This window comes from Puma concolor, chromosome A3, assembly GCF_028749965.1.
Source record: "Puma concolor isolate L17-30 chromosome A3, mPumCon1.1.hap2, whole genome shotgun sequence".
Lineage (NCBI taxonomy): Eukaryota > Metazoa > Chordata > Mammalia > Carnivora > Felidae > Puma > Puma concolor.
The window spans coordinates 32,418,720-32,436,647 of NC_141669.1; the positions used below are offsets into that span (position 1 = coordinate 32,418,720).

Sequence of the window (17,928 nt, forward strand, 5' to 3'; positions counted from 1 at the left end):
AGTGGGATTTATTCCTGGGTACTGGGCTGGTTCAATATTTGCCAATCAATCACGATATACCACATTAATAAAAGAAAGGGAAGAACCATTATGACCCTCTCAACAGATGCAGAAAAAACATTTAACAAAATACAGCATCCTTTCTTGATTAAAACCCTCAAGAAATTAAGGACAGGGGTGCCTGGTGGCTCAGTTGGTAAAACGTCTGACTTTGGCTCAGGTCATGATCTCATTGTTTGTGAGTTCAAGTGCCGTGCTGGACTCTGTGCTGACAGCTCAGAGTCTAGAGCCTGCTTCTGATTCTCTATCAAAAACAAACAAACAAACAAACAAACATTAAAAAAAAAGACATTAGAGACAGAAGGAACATACCTCAGCATCATAAAAGCCATATATGAAAGACCCACAGTTAATATCATCCTCAATGGAGAAAAATTGAGAGCTTTCCTAAGGTCAGGAACATGACAGGGATGTCCACTCTCACCTGGAAGTCCTAACCTCAACAATCAGACCACAAAAAGAAATAAAACACATACAAATTGGCAAGGAAGAAGTCAAACTTTCACTCTTCGCAGATGATATGATACTCTGTGGAAAACACGAAAGACTCCACCAAAAAATTGCTAGAATGGATACATGAATTTAGCAAAGTCACAGGATATAAAATCAACATACAGAAATTGGTTGCAGTGGGGTGCCTGGGTGGCTCAGTCAATTAAGCCTCTGACTCTTGATTTCAGCTCAGGTCATGATCTCACAGTTCGTGGTATCAAGCCCCACATTGGGCTCTGTGCTGACAGTGCTGAGCCTGCTTGGATTCTCTTTCTCTCTCTCTTTCCCCTGCTTACACTCTCTCTCCCTCTCAAAAAATAAACTTAAAAAAAAAAATCGGTTGCATTTCTATACACCAATTATGAAGGAGCAGAAAGAGAAATCAAGGAATTGACCCCATTTACAACTGCACCAATAACTGTAAGATACCTAGGAAGAAACCTGATCAGAGAGAAAAGATCTGTATGCTGAGAACTACAGAGAGCTTATCAAAGAAACTGAAGAAGACACAAATAAATGGATAAACATTCCATGCTCATGGACTGGAAGAACAAATATTGTTAAAATGTTGATACGACCCAAAGCAATCTACACATTCAATGCAATCCCTATCAAAATTAACACTAGCATTCTTCGCAGAGCTAGAACAATTCCAAAATTTGTATGGAATCAGAAAAGACCCCAAATAGCTGAATTAATGTTGAAAAAGAAAACCAAAGCTGGAGGCATCACAATTATTCCAGACTTTAAACTGCATTACAAAGCTGTAATCATCAAGACAGTATGGTACTGGTGCAAAAACAGATACAAAGATCAATGGAACAGAATAGAGATCCCAGAAATGGACCCACAAACGTATGGCCAACTAATCTTCGACAAAGCAGGAAAGAATATCCAATGGTAAAAAGACAGTCTCTTCAGTAAATGGTGCTGGGAAAACTGGACAGCAGAAGAATAAGACTGGACCACTTTCTTACACCATACACAGAAATAAATTCAAAATGGATGAAAGACCTAAATGTAAGCCAGGAAACCATCAAAATACTATGGGAGAAAACAGGGAGCAACTTCTTTGACCTCAGCCGCTGCAACTCCTTACTAGAGATATGCCTCTGGAGACAAGGGAAACAAAAGCAAAAACGAACTACTGGGACCTCATAAAAAGTTTTTTTTTTTTTTTTTAAACTCAAGTACAATCGACATCTATTACATTAGTTATAGGTATACAAATAGTGATCTAGACCTCTCTTTTCATTATGCTGTGCTCACCACAAACTGCACTACCATCTATCATCAGACCACATTCTTACAATACCACAGACTATATTCCTTATGTTGTACCTTTTATCCCTGTGACTAATTCATTCGGTAACTGGAAGCCTGTACCTCCTACTCCTCTTCATCCATTCTGCCCATCTCCTCCCCCCTCCCCTCTGGCAACTACCAGCTTGTTCTCTTTATTTATGGACCTGCTCCTGGGTTTTTTGTTTGATTGTTTGTTTTGGCTTATCTGTTCATTTGCTTTTTGTTTTTTAGATTCCACATGTAAGTAAAATCATAGGGTATTTGTCTTTCTCTGACTTATTTCACTTAGCATACCTTCTAGGTCCGTCCATGTTGTTGCAAATGGAAAGATCTTATTTTTTGTTATTGCTGAGTTAATTAATATTCCATTGTATATATATACCACATCTTCATCCATTCATTTATCTACACTTAAGTTTCAACATCCTGGCTACTGTAAATAATGCTGCAATAAACAGAGGGGTGTGCATGTATCTTTTTGAATTAGTGTTTTCATTTTCTTTGGGTAAATACCCAGTAATGTGATTACTGGATAATATGGTATCTCTAATTTTCATTTTTTTAGAAACCTCCACACTGTTTTCCATAGTGGCTACACTAATTTGCATTGCCACTAACAGTGCACAAGGGTTCCTTTTTTATCCATATCCTTGCCAACACTTATTATTTCTTGACTTTTTGATTTTAGCCATTCTGACAGGTGTGAGGTGATATCTCATTGTGGTTTTGACTTGCATTTGCTTGATGATTAGTGCTGTTGGCCATCTTTTCATGGGTTTGTTGGCCAAAATGTCTATTCAGGTCCTCTGCTCATTTTTTAACTGGGTTGTATTTTTGGTGTTGAGTTGTGTAAGTTTTTTTAAGATATTTTGGATATTAACCTCTTACTGGATATATCATTTGCAAATACCTTCTCTCATTCAATAGGTTACCTTTTCATTTTGCTGATGGTTTCCTTTGCTGTTCAAAAGCTTATTTTGGTATTGTCCCAATAATTTATTTATGCTTTTGTTTCCCTTGCCTTAGAAGACATACCTAGAAAAATGTTGCTAAGGCAACAAAAGAGATTACTGCCTATGCTTTCTTCTAGAAGCAAAACTCTTACTATTTAATTACTGCATTATGGCGAAGTTTTTAAACTTAAGCATCTTCTCAAAATTTGCAGATCTTTATTACTAACAATCCTAGAAATCAAGCTCTGTTCTTCAGGTTTCATATATTATGATAATCTAATTTTTAAGAAATCATTGTAATGTAATAATGAAAACTGAGATGTAATATTCTCAATTCATTTCTAAAATCATAAAATGAATACATTTAGCACTTAAATCACTGATGATATGGGACTTTTAAGCAACAAGTCTTTAAGAGGGTAAATCTGGGTCCCAAAAGATTTAAAGCTGCCATCTTGGTGCTAAGATGACAGCCAGACATTTTGTGTGCAACAGGTTTCTTTCTAGTGGCCAGCAACAAGTATTTGTAACAGCTGGAAATCTTGCTGACAGTGCCAAAGTTTCAGGACTGATAAAATCAGGGGATTGAAACAGCTATGGACACTTCACACCCATTGGGATGGCTATTATCTCTCTCTCTCTCTCTCTCTCTCTCTCTCTCTCTCACACACACACACACACACACACACACACACACACACACACACACAAAATAAGAAGTGTTGAAGAGGATGTGGAAAAATTGGAAGCCCATGTGAACTGCTGGGGGGAATGTAAAATGACACAGCTGCTATGGAAAATGGTACGGCATTTCCCTCAAAAATTAAATGTAGAATTACTATATGATGTAGCAATTCCCTTTCATGTTCTATGCCCCAAAGAACTTCAAGTAGAAACTTGAAAGATGTTTGTACACCATGTTCACAGCAACGCTACTGACAATAGTCCAAAGGTGGAAGCAATGCAACTGTCCGATTGATAGATGAATGAACAAACAAAATGTGGTACACACGTGTACACACACACACACACACACACACACACACACACACACACACAGGAATATTATTCGACCTTAAAAAGGGAATTCTGACCCATGCAGCAACATGAATGAATCTTAAACACATTGTGCCATTATGCTAAGTGAAGTGAGCCAGTCAAAAAAGGACAACTATTGTATGATTCCACATCTGTGAGATACTTCAAAGAGTCAAAAAATAGAATGGTGGTTGCCAGGCACTGCAAGGAAGGGGGAATGGGAGTTACTGTTTAATAGATAAGGAGTTGCAGTGTGGAAAGACGAAAAAGTTCTGCAGATCGATAGCAGTGATGGTTGCACAATATGAGTGAACCTAATGCCACTGAACTGCATACTTAAAAAAGCTCACAATGGTAAATTTTATGTTATGTATATTTTACCACAATAAAAGAATAATGGTGCACCTGGGTGGCTCAGTCAGTTGAGCATCCAACTCTTGATTTTGGTTCAGGTCGTGATCCCAGGGTTGCCAAGATTGAGGCCCTGCTCAGGATTCTCCCTCTCTCCCTCTGCCCCTCCCTGCTTGTGCACATGCACTTGCTCTCTAAAAAAAAAAAAAAAAAAAAATTAAAAAAAAGTAGTAACTACGGGGGCACCTGGGTGGCACCCAACTCTTGATTTCGGCTCAGGTCATGATCTCACAGTTCATGAGATCAAGCCCTGCATCAGTACTGCTGTCAGTACAGAGGCTGGCTTGGGATTCTCTCTCTCCCTCTCTCTGCCCCTCCCCTGCTGGTGCACGCGCACACGTGCGCTCTCTCTCAAAATACACAAACAGTAAAAACAAACAGTAAAACAGGTACATTCTTTTAAAAAAATAATAACTATGGAACATATATACATGATTAAAAAGAGACCATGAGTGCGAGCTCAGTATTTGGGGTAGATGCAACAGGCAGTGGTTTAGGTTTCATTTCCTGAACCAGCTGCCTTGATCAAACCCCTGGTGGGCTATTATTTAGCTGAGGAGGAAGACCAATTTCAGCTTCTTTGCACCTTAAGTTCCCTCATTTCCAATACAAAGATTTTAATACATTTGAAGCATTTAGAATGCCTGGTGTATAAAAACTTGTAGATGAACGTTAGTTTTTATCATCATCAGAGGTGAACTTTTAAAGTTTGATTTTATAAACTGTAGGGTCTGACAAATATTTTGTTCATCCTTTTCTGCCCGAACTATGTAATTAGTTAACTGTCCCTAAAGCCCTCTGTCACAAGACAGCCTGTCAGCTGCTCCCTCTGTCAGAAACTCCTGATTATTTGGGGGTAGGACAGTTCTAGGGAACAGAGCCATAATTTATTCATGTTACTAGGCTAGTTCTAGCAACCCAGAGAACAGAAGAGAATAACTGTAATTTTAAAGACCATGTTTCTGGGTTTGTTGCTGTTGTCTTTTCTAGAGAATATTAGTGGTGGTCAGTTTAAACTTTTGATTTTGTGATCTTTTATTTCCACAAGAAATTTCACTAATTGTCACTCTAACCTATCTATATGTAATTCTGAAAAAAATCTTCAATCCAGAAGCCGCTGATAGGGTTTTCTTCAGACATTTCATCTCACTTGCCCCTGTGGACAGTTTTAACTCCCAATCCTTACACTTTCTGGTCCTCTCTGGACCATCGGATGCATCCTTCTTTCTTTTGTGACAGTCCAAGTATTGATATTGACTCTTCCAGCTTTCCAACTGCTTCTTCTTTCTCCCCCATGTTGGTTCTACCTTTGACTGCAAAACACAGGCATCACCCACTGTGGTAACCAGTTTTCTGCACTCCATCCTTCTTCGGACCTAACTAGGGAACAAATGCAATCATGGTTTCATCTATCACTTCTTCTTTGATGACTTCAATCCTCCTCTTCTGAGCCAATACCATAATTCAAGGAGTAGTATGCCAATTTCATAATTTCAGCTCTTTATCTGCCATCTCTCAAAACTGGCATCTGTGCCGATGACTGTTCCCACATCAATTCCCATGAAACATTGGAGGCATCTGTCCATTCTCCTCCTGAAGACTCTATAAGGGTTCCTACACTACAGTGAAATCAGTTTTAGTCCCTTCCTGAAGCCAGATAAGCCACATTAACCCCAAAGCTTTTCTCCTCTGATTTCCATACACTTATTACATAAATGTCAGCCTCTCCTCAACAGTCAACACCTGCTGGCAATCCACTGTATATTTTGTTGCACAGCTGAAAGTTTGTATGTCCAAATAATTTCCGCCCATCAAGACAGCAACTTCCTCAAAAGAGAAATTATGTCTCAACATTTTATGTTCTACAAACGTTACAGGGTATAGATTTAAGAATTTATATAAAGAATCATTTAAACTAATCAGAATTGAAAGAAGTACGTTATTAAGGCAGAGAGAAAGGAAAAAGAAAGAAAATTCCAATGAAAAGGCAGAAAAATAGAATCTAAGGATAATATGGAGGCAACTTTGGGTCCTGGCTACCTACTGAAGTAGAAAAAAACTATTCAATAGCAACTACTAAAGTTGCTATTTATTTAATATTTACCAGGGTTAGTTTCCCTCTTTTCTTACCTAATGGTAAAACAGCCTTAATACTTATAACTTCAGGGAGGCTTTAAAATCCAAATTTTGGCCTGAGAAAATCAGATATTACCTAATGCTAAAAAGTTAAAATTTCATCTGAGACAGATTTCATTGTTAACTAGGGGTAAGCTATTTTTTGAAACTATTTCCATATATGTTATATATGCAATATATAAAAATAGTTCTATATATATGAACGGATATGTAATACATATATGGATGCTTTCTAGTTCACTAAAATAAGTCACATTATTAAAATGACATTTTTATGGGAAATGTAATTTCTAAAAAAAACCATTTGAGTGAGAAAATTAAATACTTTTCATAAAAAAGGAAAATAGTTTTTAGTTTTTATTACATTATAATACACTTGAGTAGATATATCTAACTTGTTTTGGAAAAAAAATGCTAATAATCAATATATAGAACCTTGCTAAATGACAGGAACTTATAAAATGATGTTTAAGCTGGTTCGTTAAAATTGAACAAAATATTTGATCAAAAAAATCAAAAACAATTAAGACTAAACAATGCTGACAAAGAAAATCAGAAGATGAGAAATACCAGATTAGATCTTGCAGTGTAGTATATTTCTTCTGAACTGTCCAAAAAACCATCACTGTCGGGCTGTTTAGCAGAGACCAAGAAACCCAAGTTATTTACACTTAAACTAAAAGCCACAAATTCACAAAGGGAAACTGTCACAAATGAGGTTAGTCCTGCTAATAATTTTATTAAGGCAAATGCCAAGTCAAATAATCTTAAGAAGCTTGTAAAATAGCAATATTGCAACAACTTTGCTTTGTAATACAGTTTTATTAAACTAGTATATAATTTAAATACATGCAATGCCAACTTCAAAAGAGAAACAGGAAACAAACTCAAACTGCCTTAACAAAGTAACTATTAGCATTTATAAACATCATTACTACTTTTTGTTCTTAACCTTCTACATCCTCTACATAAATGTTAGGTTTAAATGTTATAATCATTTTAAGAATTTTTAACATTCCTTTCCTCCATGCTGGTATACTGAATTAGAATAACTCCACTTTGTATACCTTTAGTCAAGTGGGTTCACAAAAGCATTAAATTTAAGAAAGTTTCCATTTCAATCCTTACTACTTATTAATAGTTACTTTCTTCTCAGTATTGAACAGAAAAAAAAAAAACATATAATCTGGAGCTCTAGGAAACTAATTTCATTAGGATTGATTTTGTTTTTTAAGTCTCATTTTTTAAATTCTTCCATAGGATAGTAACATCTCAAATATTTGCAAAACATGTTGTTTCTAAGACTGAATCTAAAAATATATCATCACGTATCTAGGAAGGTGTTTATAAAACATTAACAAAAAACAATAATGAAAAGAACATTCATAGAGTTAGCAAGCCTTAAATGAATGACAGACTTGATCTATTATGTATGCCTGGTCTCTCCTGAGTTTTAGTCCCAATAGATTTGACTCTACCCTCATGTTTAGAAAACTGGCTTACACTCTTAAAAGGCTGCCCATAAATTCAGTGAGATGTGTTTTATTGGTCCAACATTTTAATTTAAAATGGGGGCATTTATCCTAACAAATGCATACACAAAAAGCCCCTCGAAAACTGAAAAACAAAAATAAAAAAAAAATTAACAGGTCAGCATTAAAAACATTTAACAGGAGAATGGTAAAACTAGTACATTTCTCCTAACATTAAGAATATTCGATCTCAGCAACACAGATTTATTTTTTGTAATTTTAGAATTACTTACCTTTTTATTTCCCCAAATGCTTTTGAAAATATCAAGATCTAGACTTTGTAGTCATTACCAATATCACAAAGACTAATTAAAATATTTATTTTTAGTGTTAACATTCCAAGACTGCTCTACTTACAAGTTCATGATGTGGTTCTGTCTCCTTCCTTAAGGGTGGATCAAATTTTACTTGGCCAACTAAAGAAGAAAAGAAGTAAAGCCATGATCTCTTTCTGTATTCTTAAAGACGTAATAATTTTAAAAGTTACTCTATGGCAATACATTTAATTTTACCATGTACCATATAGGGATCAAAACCCAATGTTTTAAATTAAGAATCTGTTGGCTGGAAAAAGTCCAAGAAAGTCTAGGTAGGCTATTTAAAGCTAAATCTGTTAGTCCTAAGCCTCTTCCATAGTAAAAAATAAAATAAAATAAAATAAAAAAATGATTAGCAGAATTATGTGTATGTTACAGTCAGGATCTAACCTACTTCACTGTGACCCAGCATTCACTAGAGAGCATCTAACTCAGGATTTAGGTGGGCAGACAGCAATTGAGGCAGACTACTTTTGAAAGCCAGCCTTCAAGTTGGCCTCTAATGATTCCTGCCTCCTAGTGTTCATCAATTTGTGTAGTCCTTTCCCACATCACCAGCGTTGGTCTTTGTGATCAAATGAATATGGCAGAGTGATGGTGTATCACTTCCAAGGTAAGGCTTCTATCTTGGGCTCTGTTTTGGACTACTTGCTCTGAAGTCATGTTGTGAACAGCCCTAAGGAGAGTCTAAGTGGCAAGTAACTGAAGCCTCAGTTAATAGTTACGCAACCACAGAAGCAAATCCTCCAGCCCAGCCCAGCCTTCAAATGACTTTAGCCCCAGCTGGTATAACTTCATAACAGATGTGAGCCAGAACCACCCAGCAAAGTTGTCCTGGATTCCTGAGCCTCAGAATATGTATGAGAATAAATGTTCATTATTTTAAGCTACTCAATTTTGGGGAATTTATTATACAACAATAAATAATACATCACTGGAGCTCAGGTATAAGCTACCTAGAGCATATATAAACTGTACTACTTTCACCTTCTTCCTTGCTATTATAATATACTGAATGTTTCATTATCTTTACCTCTAATTTCCATATCTCACTATCATTATCTGCTTTTATCACCAGGGTAAAGCATTCAAAACCACTGAAATAAAAGCAGAGGCACAAACAAAACATTAAAAAGAAGAAACACAATCACAAATATATCACAGTTCAACTAGTAAGAGCTTCAGCCAAAACAGTCCTTCTCAATCAAGGTCAGGAAATGAGTGAAATTTTAAAGTATAATCATTTTTATAATTGCTTTTATTTTAGCTTAGTATGTATGATTTACTGTGAATGTTAATACCAGTTAAAAGAAACCATGCGATTTGAATATTTATCAATAGAAGGGATAAGTGAAAAAGGCTGGGAAACACAGCCCTGTAAGACCTCCAGTTGTATAAGTATGTACATAGTTTATAGCTGTTATGGACCAGATATCAAATTCTGGCCCCTAGAGATGAGTAGGTTCTTCAGTAACGGGTTCCTCACCCCTGTCCACACATGATCACACATCAAAGATCATAAAATAACTTTTAGGTAAGGTATTAAAATATTTTAATATCTGCCTACCTTACCTTGATACAGGCCTATTGAACAGCTCTCACCTGTATTTGTCATCAAACAGCAAAGTTAAATCTGTGTAATAAACTTACATGAGGACAGTTTGTGCATCTATCTGTCTTGTGTTACTGTCACATGTGAACATACCTGCTTCCCCCCGCCAGAATAATCTGTATATTCTGTATACATATAATCTGTATAATCACTGAGTGCTGGGGAGCAGAGATGTTGTCTTAGACTAACTTTCCTAACAAGGACAAAATCTTAACTGTAGCAGGGCTCCTATACCCTTGTCCTCTGTGGGCAAAGTACTACTCTGTAGTCTGTGGGAATGCATTGCTAGAAGCGGGGGGGGGGGGGGGGGAGGGGTAACGGCGCAGCACAGTCCCTCTGGAGATTTATTCTTCATGCCTGTTCTCTTCAAACTCCCTCAAGTGATGTCAAGCTTCTGCCACAGAATCTTCCAGCTACTGTTCAAATAATTATTGGTCAACCATCCTAGGCTGCAGTGCTATTTATGATGTTCTTCATAATGTGAGAAAATTCTACTTATCTGTAACTAGCTGTCGATTGGTCTTGATCTGTTTCCTCTACCATCTCCTTGAACATATGTCAAGCCAGACACTGTAAATTTCTATTTTAATATCCAGATGAAAACTCCCTTTTAGCTTGAGACAGCTCCACTCCAACATTCCCACTTGCTGACCCTACACTAGCAATTATGGATCAAAACTAACCCTATTAAGGCAGACAGGAAGAGGCCTGGAATTATTTCCTAAAGTGAGTCTTTGCTTATTGTATTTAATGATATGAAGGCAGAGAGGATTCCTAAAAGGGAAAGAATAACACCCTTTCTGCACAGGAGTCAGTTTTCGTATATATGTTGCTTAAACACCATCTGGTTTAATAAAGAGAAAACCTTTGCTGCATGGAGAGACACCATGTAAATGTAAACATAAAACATTATCAGGAGGAACAACTGTATACAATTTTTAAAATAATTTTTCCAAAGCTTGTCTTTATAGACAACAGCATTAACTATTCTATATTCTATCATATCTCACATAAAGTCATAAAACATTCTAAGAAAGCAGATATTAGAACACTGTGAAAGATTTTTTTTTTTTCAACGTTTTTTATTTATTTTTGGGACAGAGAGAGACAGAGCATGAACGGGGGAGGGGCAGAGAGAGAGGGAGACACAGAATCGGAAACAGGCTCCAGGCTCTGAGCCATCCGCCCAGAGCCTGACGGACCGCGAGATCGTGACCTGGCTGAAGTCGGACGCTTAACCGACTGCGCCACCCAGGCGCCCCAAAAAGCAGATATTAGAACACTGTGAAAGATTTAAAAGCCTCAAGTATCAAACTCACAAATTAACAAAGTGGTGGTTTTAATTCTGTTGCTACCTCAATGAGGGATATGACACCTCTTTTACTGGCAAATGGGGGAGAAGGGACCTGCTCCCACCAAAAGGAGGGCACGTGAGAATCTCAGAAAAACTGGGGTATAGGCATCTAGTTTTAAACAGCATACACATGCATACACAGTTACAAGCTGAGAGTCACAAATATAAATTTGTAAAGAATGATTCAGTTAAGAACTGCACTTTGCAATAAAGAGTCTGATAATGTAATTTTTTAAAAGAACTGGATAACAAGATAAAAGTACCTTAAATGAGATTTTCAACAGTACTGAATATATAAAGTTTTCTAAATGAACTACAAAGGCATCTCTGATCTCACCACCTGTATTATCAAAGAAAGGACAAAGACATCTTGTTAAGTATTTTTTTTAATTAAAAAAAATAGGAAATTTTGCTCATATACTAAGGTTGTCATTTTCAGAAAAATACTTTTGGAGGGAAATCAGCAAGTTTAAACCATCTGGCTTCAGATGGAGCTTAAAGGTCACACAGGCAATTGCTGGCAAACAGAGTACCAAATCCCAGTCCTGGGCTTTCTGTACAATGCACGGTATTTTCTTTCAAGAGTTTCCTCCTTTTTTTTTTTTTTTTTTTAAATTTTTTTTTCAACATTTATTTATTTTTGGGACAGAGAGAGACAGAGCATGAACGGGGGAGGGGCAGAGAGAGAGGGAGACACAGAATCGGAAACAGGCTCCAGGCTCTGAGCCATCAGCCCAGAGCCTGACGCGGGGCTCGAACTCACGGACCGCGAGATCGTGACCTGGCTGAAGTCGGCCGCTTAACCGACTGCGCCACCCAGGCGCCCCGAGTTTCCTCCTTTTTAAGAGTACTTCCAAGTAGCGCCAGCACAAAGTTTTTCTAAGAACTTAATATACAGTGTATGGTCCAGCCAAAGTTTCAAAGGAAGTTTACAAAGGACTTGCAGTGTAAAAGCCACACAAGTATGATGAGGCGGTTTCTGAAACGGAGCAGTGTTTGTGAAAGACCACTGGGCTGGAGGCTGAGGGATCCAGGGCTTGCTGTTTACCTGGAGTCTCCCTCCATCCCACAGGCAAATCTCTTCATCTCTGCATTTCTTTTGTTTTTTTCCTACTAAATGGTGTCTGCCACTACTTATTTATTAGCTTTTCAGACAAACAGGTGGATTCATCTTGAAGTATGAAATGTATTATTATAATTAGCATTACTAATCTAGCCAAAAATTGGGAACAGTTTCTTTTCAGTAGTTATCTTTAAGTTACCACATAATTTCACTAAAGCCATTTTGGATTTTAGGTCCTTCAGGATAAATCTTTAATTCACAGAAAACTGTTATCACAGTGCCCGATTGCACTAAATTAGTATTCTAAGTCATAGAGAATTAATGCTTCCAAAAAGAAGAATGAAGTTCAGGCACTATTATTGCAGATTCCTGCTGGCAGAGTTCATCACTAATGAGCTGACAGCACCAGAGTCCCTGTGAATGAAAGGTCTGTCTCGGTGGGCCCATAACTCGCTCGTGTACATAAGAATTACCCAGAGGGCTGTTTTTATTTTTTAATTTTTTTTAACGTTTTTATTTATTTTTGAGAGAGAGAGAGACAGAGCATAAACAGGGAGGGTCAGCAAGAGGGAGACACAGAATCTGAAACAGGCTCCAGGCTCTGAGCTGTCAGCACAGAGCCCGACGCGGGGCTTGAACTCACAGACCGCGAGATCATGACCTGAGCCGAAGTCGGCCGCTTAACCGACTGAGCCACCCAGGCGCCCCCAGAGGGCTGTTTTTAAAAGACAGATTCCTGGGCTGACCCAAGACCTAGTGAATCAGAATCTGTGGAAAAGTGGGGCGTGGAACCTAGTTTTAAAGGTGCTCAGGACACTCAGACGCTAAGCCAGTTTGCAGATCTCTACCTCTCCTTGCTACTCAAAGTGTGGTCCTGGAACCATAAGCATCTCCATAACCTCGGAGCTTGTGAGAAGTAAAGAACCTCACTCCCACAGCAGATCCACTGAATCAGAAACCACTTCAACAAGCTCTCGAGGTGAGTTGTACACACCTATCGGTTTAAGAAGCAGTGCCTCAATTACTTCTGTCCTGCCTGGTTGAGGGATTTTATTCCTCCTCCCAAACAATAACAACATAAATACATCCCCTCTCTTGCCACAGAAATTTCCCCAGGAATAAAGTAAGTGAAAAATTTTTTACTGCCTTAATTAAACTCTACCTTTAAAAAGATTTACTAAGAAAGACTATTTGGAAAAAAATGAAACAAAAGTAATTGTTAACTAAATTACAACCTGAAATCTTATTTCTCATTGTTAAATTATGAACTGTGTAAAGTATACACTTACAGTTTATCTCCGAGCGGGTTTTTTCTTCTCTTACATTTCTACTTGTTGAGTGAATTCTATGTGGTACAGCAACAAGAGGCTAGGAAAAGACCAAAATCAATGATAATGTGGCATTTGATAATCAAGTCACAGTCTGGTCCACAAAATTACCCAAATGTGAAAGAAATACCCCATTTTATGCAAACACAGGACAAAATATAATGATTCTGTGGTTATTTTTTTTACAAAGGAGGCAACCAGTAACTGGGAGCTTCTAAGATTATGGATATATTTTATCCACAGCAGGTTCCCAATAAACGTTCTCTGAAATAAATAGAAATAAATATCCAAAACTGAGTATTTCAATAATTCAACAGCTGTTCAAAAGCTGCAGCTTTCCCTGTTGCAGAAGAGGATACTGTGATTTAAAAAAAAATCTGCCTCAAGTTCTTCTATCAAAAAGAATGGGGTGAATAAAATGAAACGATGCTAAAGGCATTAAAGATTTATGGTCCTTTTACTTTAGTAAGCATAATTTTTTCCCCCTTCATGTTTCTTCTTATAGGAACAGCACTCTATTTTCTTTCCTTTTACTGTATTAAAAGCTCTGTGTATTGCCACTTCCAGAGAGAAACATTCAATCACAGACATCCCTCCAACCATATGGAGTACGAGGGGCCTTATCTGAGAAGCTTCTGCAGCTTCTGCCCATACACTTGAAGGTCTCACCTTAAGAGGTGATGCCAGCATCTATTTCACGTACCAAATAGGTTTTTTTTTTTTTCTGTGTGTGAAACGCTTCCCTTGAAGTTATTACCTTTGAAGGAGACACACTCGTAGATATGTCTTCGTGAAAAATGTAATTCATTAACATTTAAGTTCAAATTAGCAGATTCAAAAGGCAGATCAAGAACAGGACCCAAGTCAACTATTCTCATATTGGTGTGTCTCAGGAAATAAAACCTTATGAATCTAAAAGACCCCAAACACTGAAATACTGATAGTAGTCAAACAGCAGCAAAAGCCATTTCAAAACTGAAGTATTTAAACTTTACGTGTACACAGTGGTTTGCAGTTTTACAAAGTGCTTTCGTACACCTCAGCTCATCCTGTCCTCAAATTACACTTGTGAACCAAGTACTATTCTTCATTTTATAGATGAGAACACTGAGACTCAAAATTCGGGCACTCAGCTAATTAGACGCAGAGCTGGAAAAGAACAAACCCCGTACTTCTGATAACAATATATAGTAGCAAAAACAAACAAGCAAGCAAAAACAGGTATCCCGTCAGGCTAGTCACACAGACTGCTATTACCAGTGAACATGAATAAAACCTGTGACTGCCTAGGAGAACAGTTTTACTTTCCCAGCTTAAACGGTATACCTATAAAATTATTAAATCTCAGAATGCTGAACAGAGTAAATGGGTTAACATGTGGAAGAAAACTATATTAAGTATAATGTGCAGCACCTTTCTAAAAAACTACATGGGAATCCAAAATAAAAAAGTCAAACTTCCTTCCAACAGTGTAGGATAGATAATACATTTTAGAGACTGTAGAATTAGCAGATGTGCTCAATGTTTTCAAGAGTATTCAGCCTTCATACAACATGCACAGTATCACAGCAAATCCTCAAATGCAAGTTAGATACATGTCACTCAAATTATGAGTGGGAACGCAGCCCTTAGCAATTTCAACAACGAAGCATTTGCAAGTAGTAAGATTATGAATTTCTCTGGGAAAAGTTTTATCTTAAACATGAGAAGAAAAGTTCTCCCCCCACAACCTACAATTATAATACGAACAACACAGACTTCATAAGAAAGATGAATTTCTTTCTCCACTACATGAGAAAACTTCAGAAGCATCTTCATTCCACAGACTGCTTCTGTATTTGGCTTATTATTTCTCCTGTTTAAGTACATTTTCAAAAGGACTTCGTAATTCAGTGTGACGAGTGTACAGGATGTGCAAAGAGACAACGAGGTGGCATTCAGTGCACTGAGAAGACACAGGCAGTCCTTGCCTTGCAGTCTCAGGATGCACGAATTTCAGTCACCATGAATTAGTTAAATGACACCAGTCCCCCATAACATGGTTCAAATATCAGTCAGCAGTATATTAATTGTATAGATACTCTACAATCGTATAATATTTGGTATATTAATATCTTATTAACATTCAGTACATGAACTGTAACTGTATAACGTACAAACTTCACTGCAAGCTCTCTATTCAGGCCACAAATCACCACATGACAAACAGACGCACGTCACATTCAGTGACAAATCACATCGCTTTTTCCCATGTCTGTGACTGCTCACTGAGCACCTGTCAGCTCGTGCACAGACGGCAGAGTGGGTAGTTGTGTTCCCTCTGGTCTCCCAGTGAGGATACACTCATGTGACATTTTAACAAAAACTGGTAGCTGAAAGAGGGAATTAGCCAACAAAGATGAAAGTGCTGTAAAGAAATAAAAAGTGTGAAGTCTGGATCATGCTGGAAATAAAATCTGAACGTAACATGTAAGTGGAGTTCTAGGAAGAAACAGATGACGGTAAGAGCGTGGACCCGGCTGCTGCTCACGAGCCTATACATGTACAGCCAGAGAACTCGGTGAAGGTGAACTTACTGGTATAAAGGAAGAAAGCGGTTCTGATAAAAAAGAGGAAGATGCTCCCAAAGAAGTGGCATCCACAAAAAATTTCACATCACGGGAATACGAATATGGAGATATTTCATGCATTGGAAGTACAAAGGAAAAGAATGTTGGAAAATGACCCGAACTTAGAAAGGGAGTAGGACAGTTCACCAAGGCACAAAAAATGTACTTGCTCCGTGTCACAGTTAAGACAAGAAGGCAAGCACTGTGCAATCTACTTAGTAAGTAGACTACTTGAGAATCAATCTATGCAAGTTTTTTTGTAAAAAAACAAAACACGTTAATTCTCACTGGTTCTAATATTTTAAATAACAGTGCAGTAAGTAAATATTAGTCTTAATTACTTTTTCACTTCCTTATACATTTAAAACTGACAGTAAGAGAATTTTTAATGTTCTTACAAAAAATTTTCAAAGTCACAGAACAACTGTCACTTTCCCACTGATTATTAAGATCCCTTTGCAGGGTGTCTTGGCTACCAGGGTCATTTTTATAGTCCCCCATTACCTTGCAAATTGAAGACTTAAGCATAACAATAAAACAAGTTTTCCCTACTATAATTATAAGATCAATAGTAACACTTTACATTCCTTAAGTTTTATGTTTCCAAACTCCTTTCCAGACTTTGAACAAAAGGACAGATAGCTTTTTTAATTACAGCTGTATAATGATGGCAAGCTAGAACAATGGTGAATTGACAGAAATGTTCTGACTTAACACAATACACAACCATCTTTCCAACCACTGAGAGTTATCGTTCCCTCAGTATCAAGAAATTTACACCATTTTAAGTATCTTCCATAAAGCCAGTCATCAGGGTCAAGGGTATCCATCTCAAGTTATATATCCAATAACAAAATTCGGCCATGTCACATTTACCAAGTTTCTCTTAGGTGTCACAATTATTAGCTGGGCTAGGAATGTTAAGTATGCCAACAGAAAAGAAGCTTCCTTTGATATCAATCCTTTTATCATATTAGTTATTTTATTCTCTAACAACTACACTGCCTCATTTAAAAACATTTTTTTTTAACGTTTATTTTATTTTTGAGACAGAGAAAGACAGAGCATGAATGGGGGAGGAGCAGAGAGAGGGAGACACAGAATCTGAAACAGGATCCAGGCTCTGAGCTGTCAGCACAGAGCCTGACATGGGGCTCGAACTCACGGATCACGAGATCATGACCAGAGCTGAAGTCGGATGCTTAACTGACTGAGCCACCCAGGCACCCCAACACTGGCTCATTTTAAAACATTCCCGTAGTGGATAATTAAGGTTTTAGTCACCAATAAAATCAATCCTATACTTTCTACTAACCACTAATAATTCATGAGGTACTGTAGCAGGATTGTTTTTAAAAGGAAAACTGAACAGAAATTTTGAATGTATTCTAACATCTGACTTAGGTACTTCCTGTCTGCACTCTCTCTTTTAAAGTGGACGATTTATTTGGCAACTTCATCCAAAATGACTACTTTGAAATAACTACAGTAATTTCACCAAGTGGATTAGATGATTGTGCCTTTGCCATTTTCAGAAAACAGTCACACACACGAAGACAGTAAGAAAAATCCAACACATGACTTCCCTAGGAGAGACCAATTCAAAGAGTTCATTATTCCCTCACGAGTTTATTATTTAAACCAGACCCAGAACTTTAAAATATTGCTTCTGAGATGCACACACATACATACATATATGTTACATGTATACTTGGTAA

At 37.3% G+C, this 17,928-nt stretch overlaps 1 protein-coding gene across 4 annotated transcripts in view; it reads right to left on the minus strand.

Moving 5' to 3' along the window:
- MAP4K3 (mitogen-activated protein kinase kinase kinase kinase 3) overlaps positions 1-17,928 on the minus strand; it is a 206,459-nt gene that overhangs the window by 52,668 nt on the left and 135,863 nt on the right. For 3 of the 4 annotated variants that reach the window (XR_015249002.1, XM_086700431.1, XM_086700434.1), the window contains 3 exons: positions 13,563-13,641; positions 8,285-8,343; positions 6,966-7,028 (listed from right to left, as the gene is read on the minus strand). Coding sequence is in view for 3 of the 4 variants with exons in the window: in XM_086700431.1 (XP_086556557.1) it covers positions 6,966-7,028; positions 8,285-8,343; positions 13,563-13,641 (201 nt within the window). In the remaining variant the exon portion in view is untranslated. The remainder of the gene's footprint in view (positions 1-6,965; positions 7,029-8,284; positions 8,344-13,562; positions 13,642-17,928) is intronic. The other variant, XM_086700432.1, reaches the window with a different exon arrangement.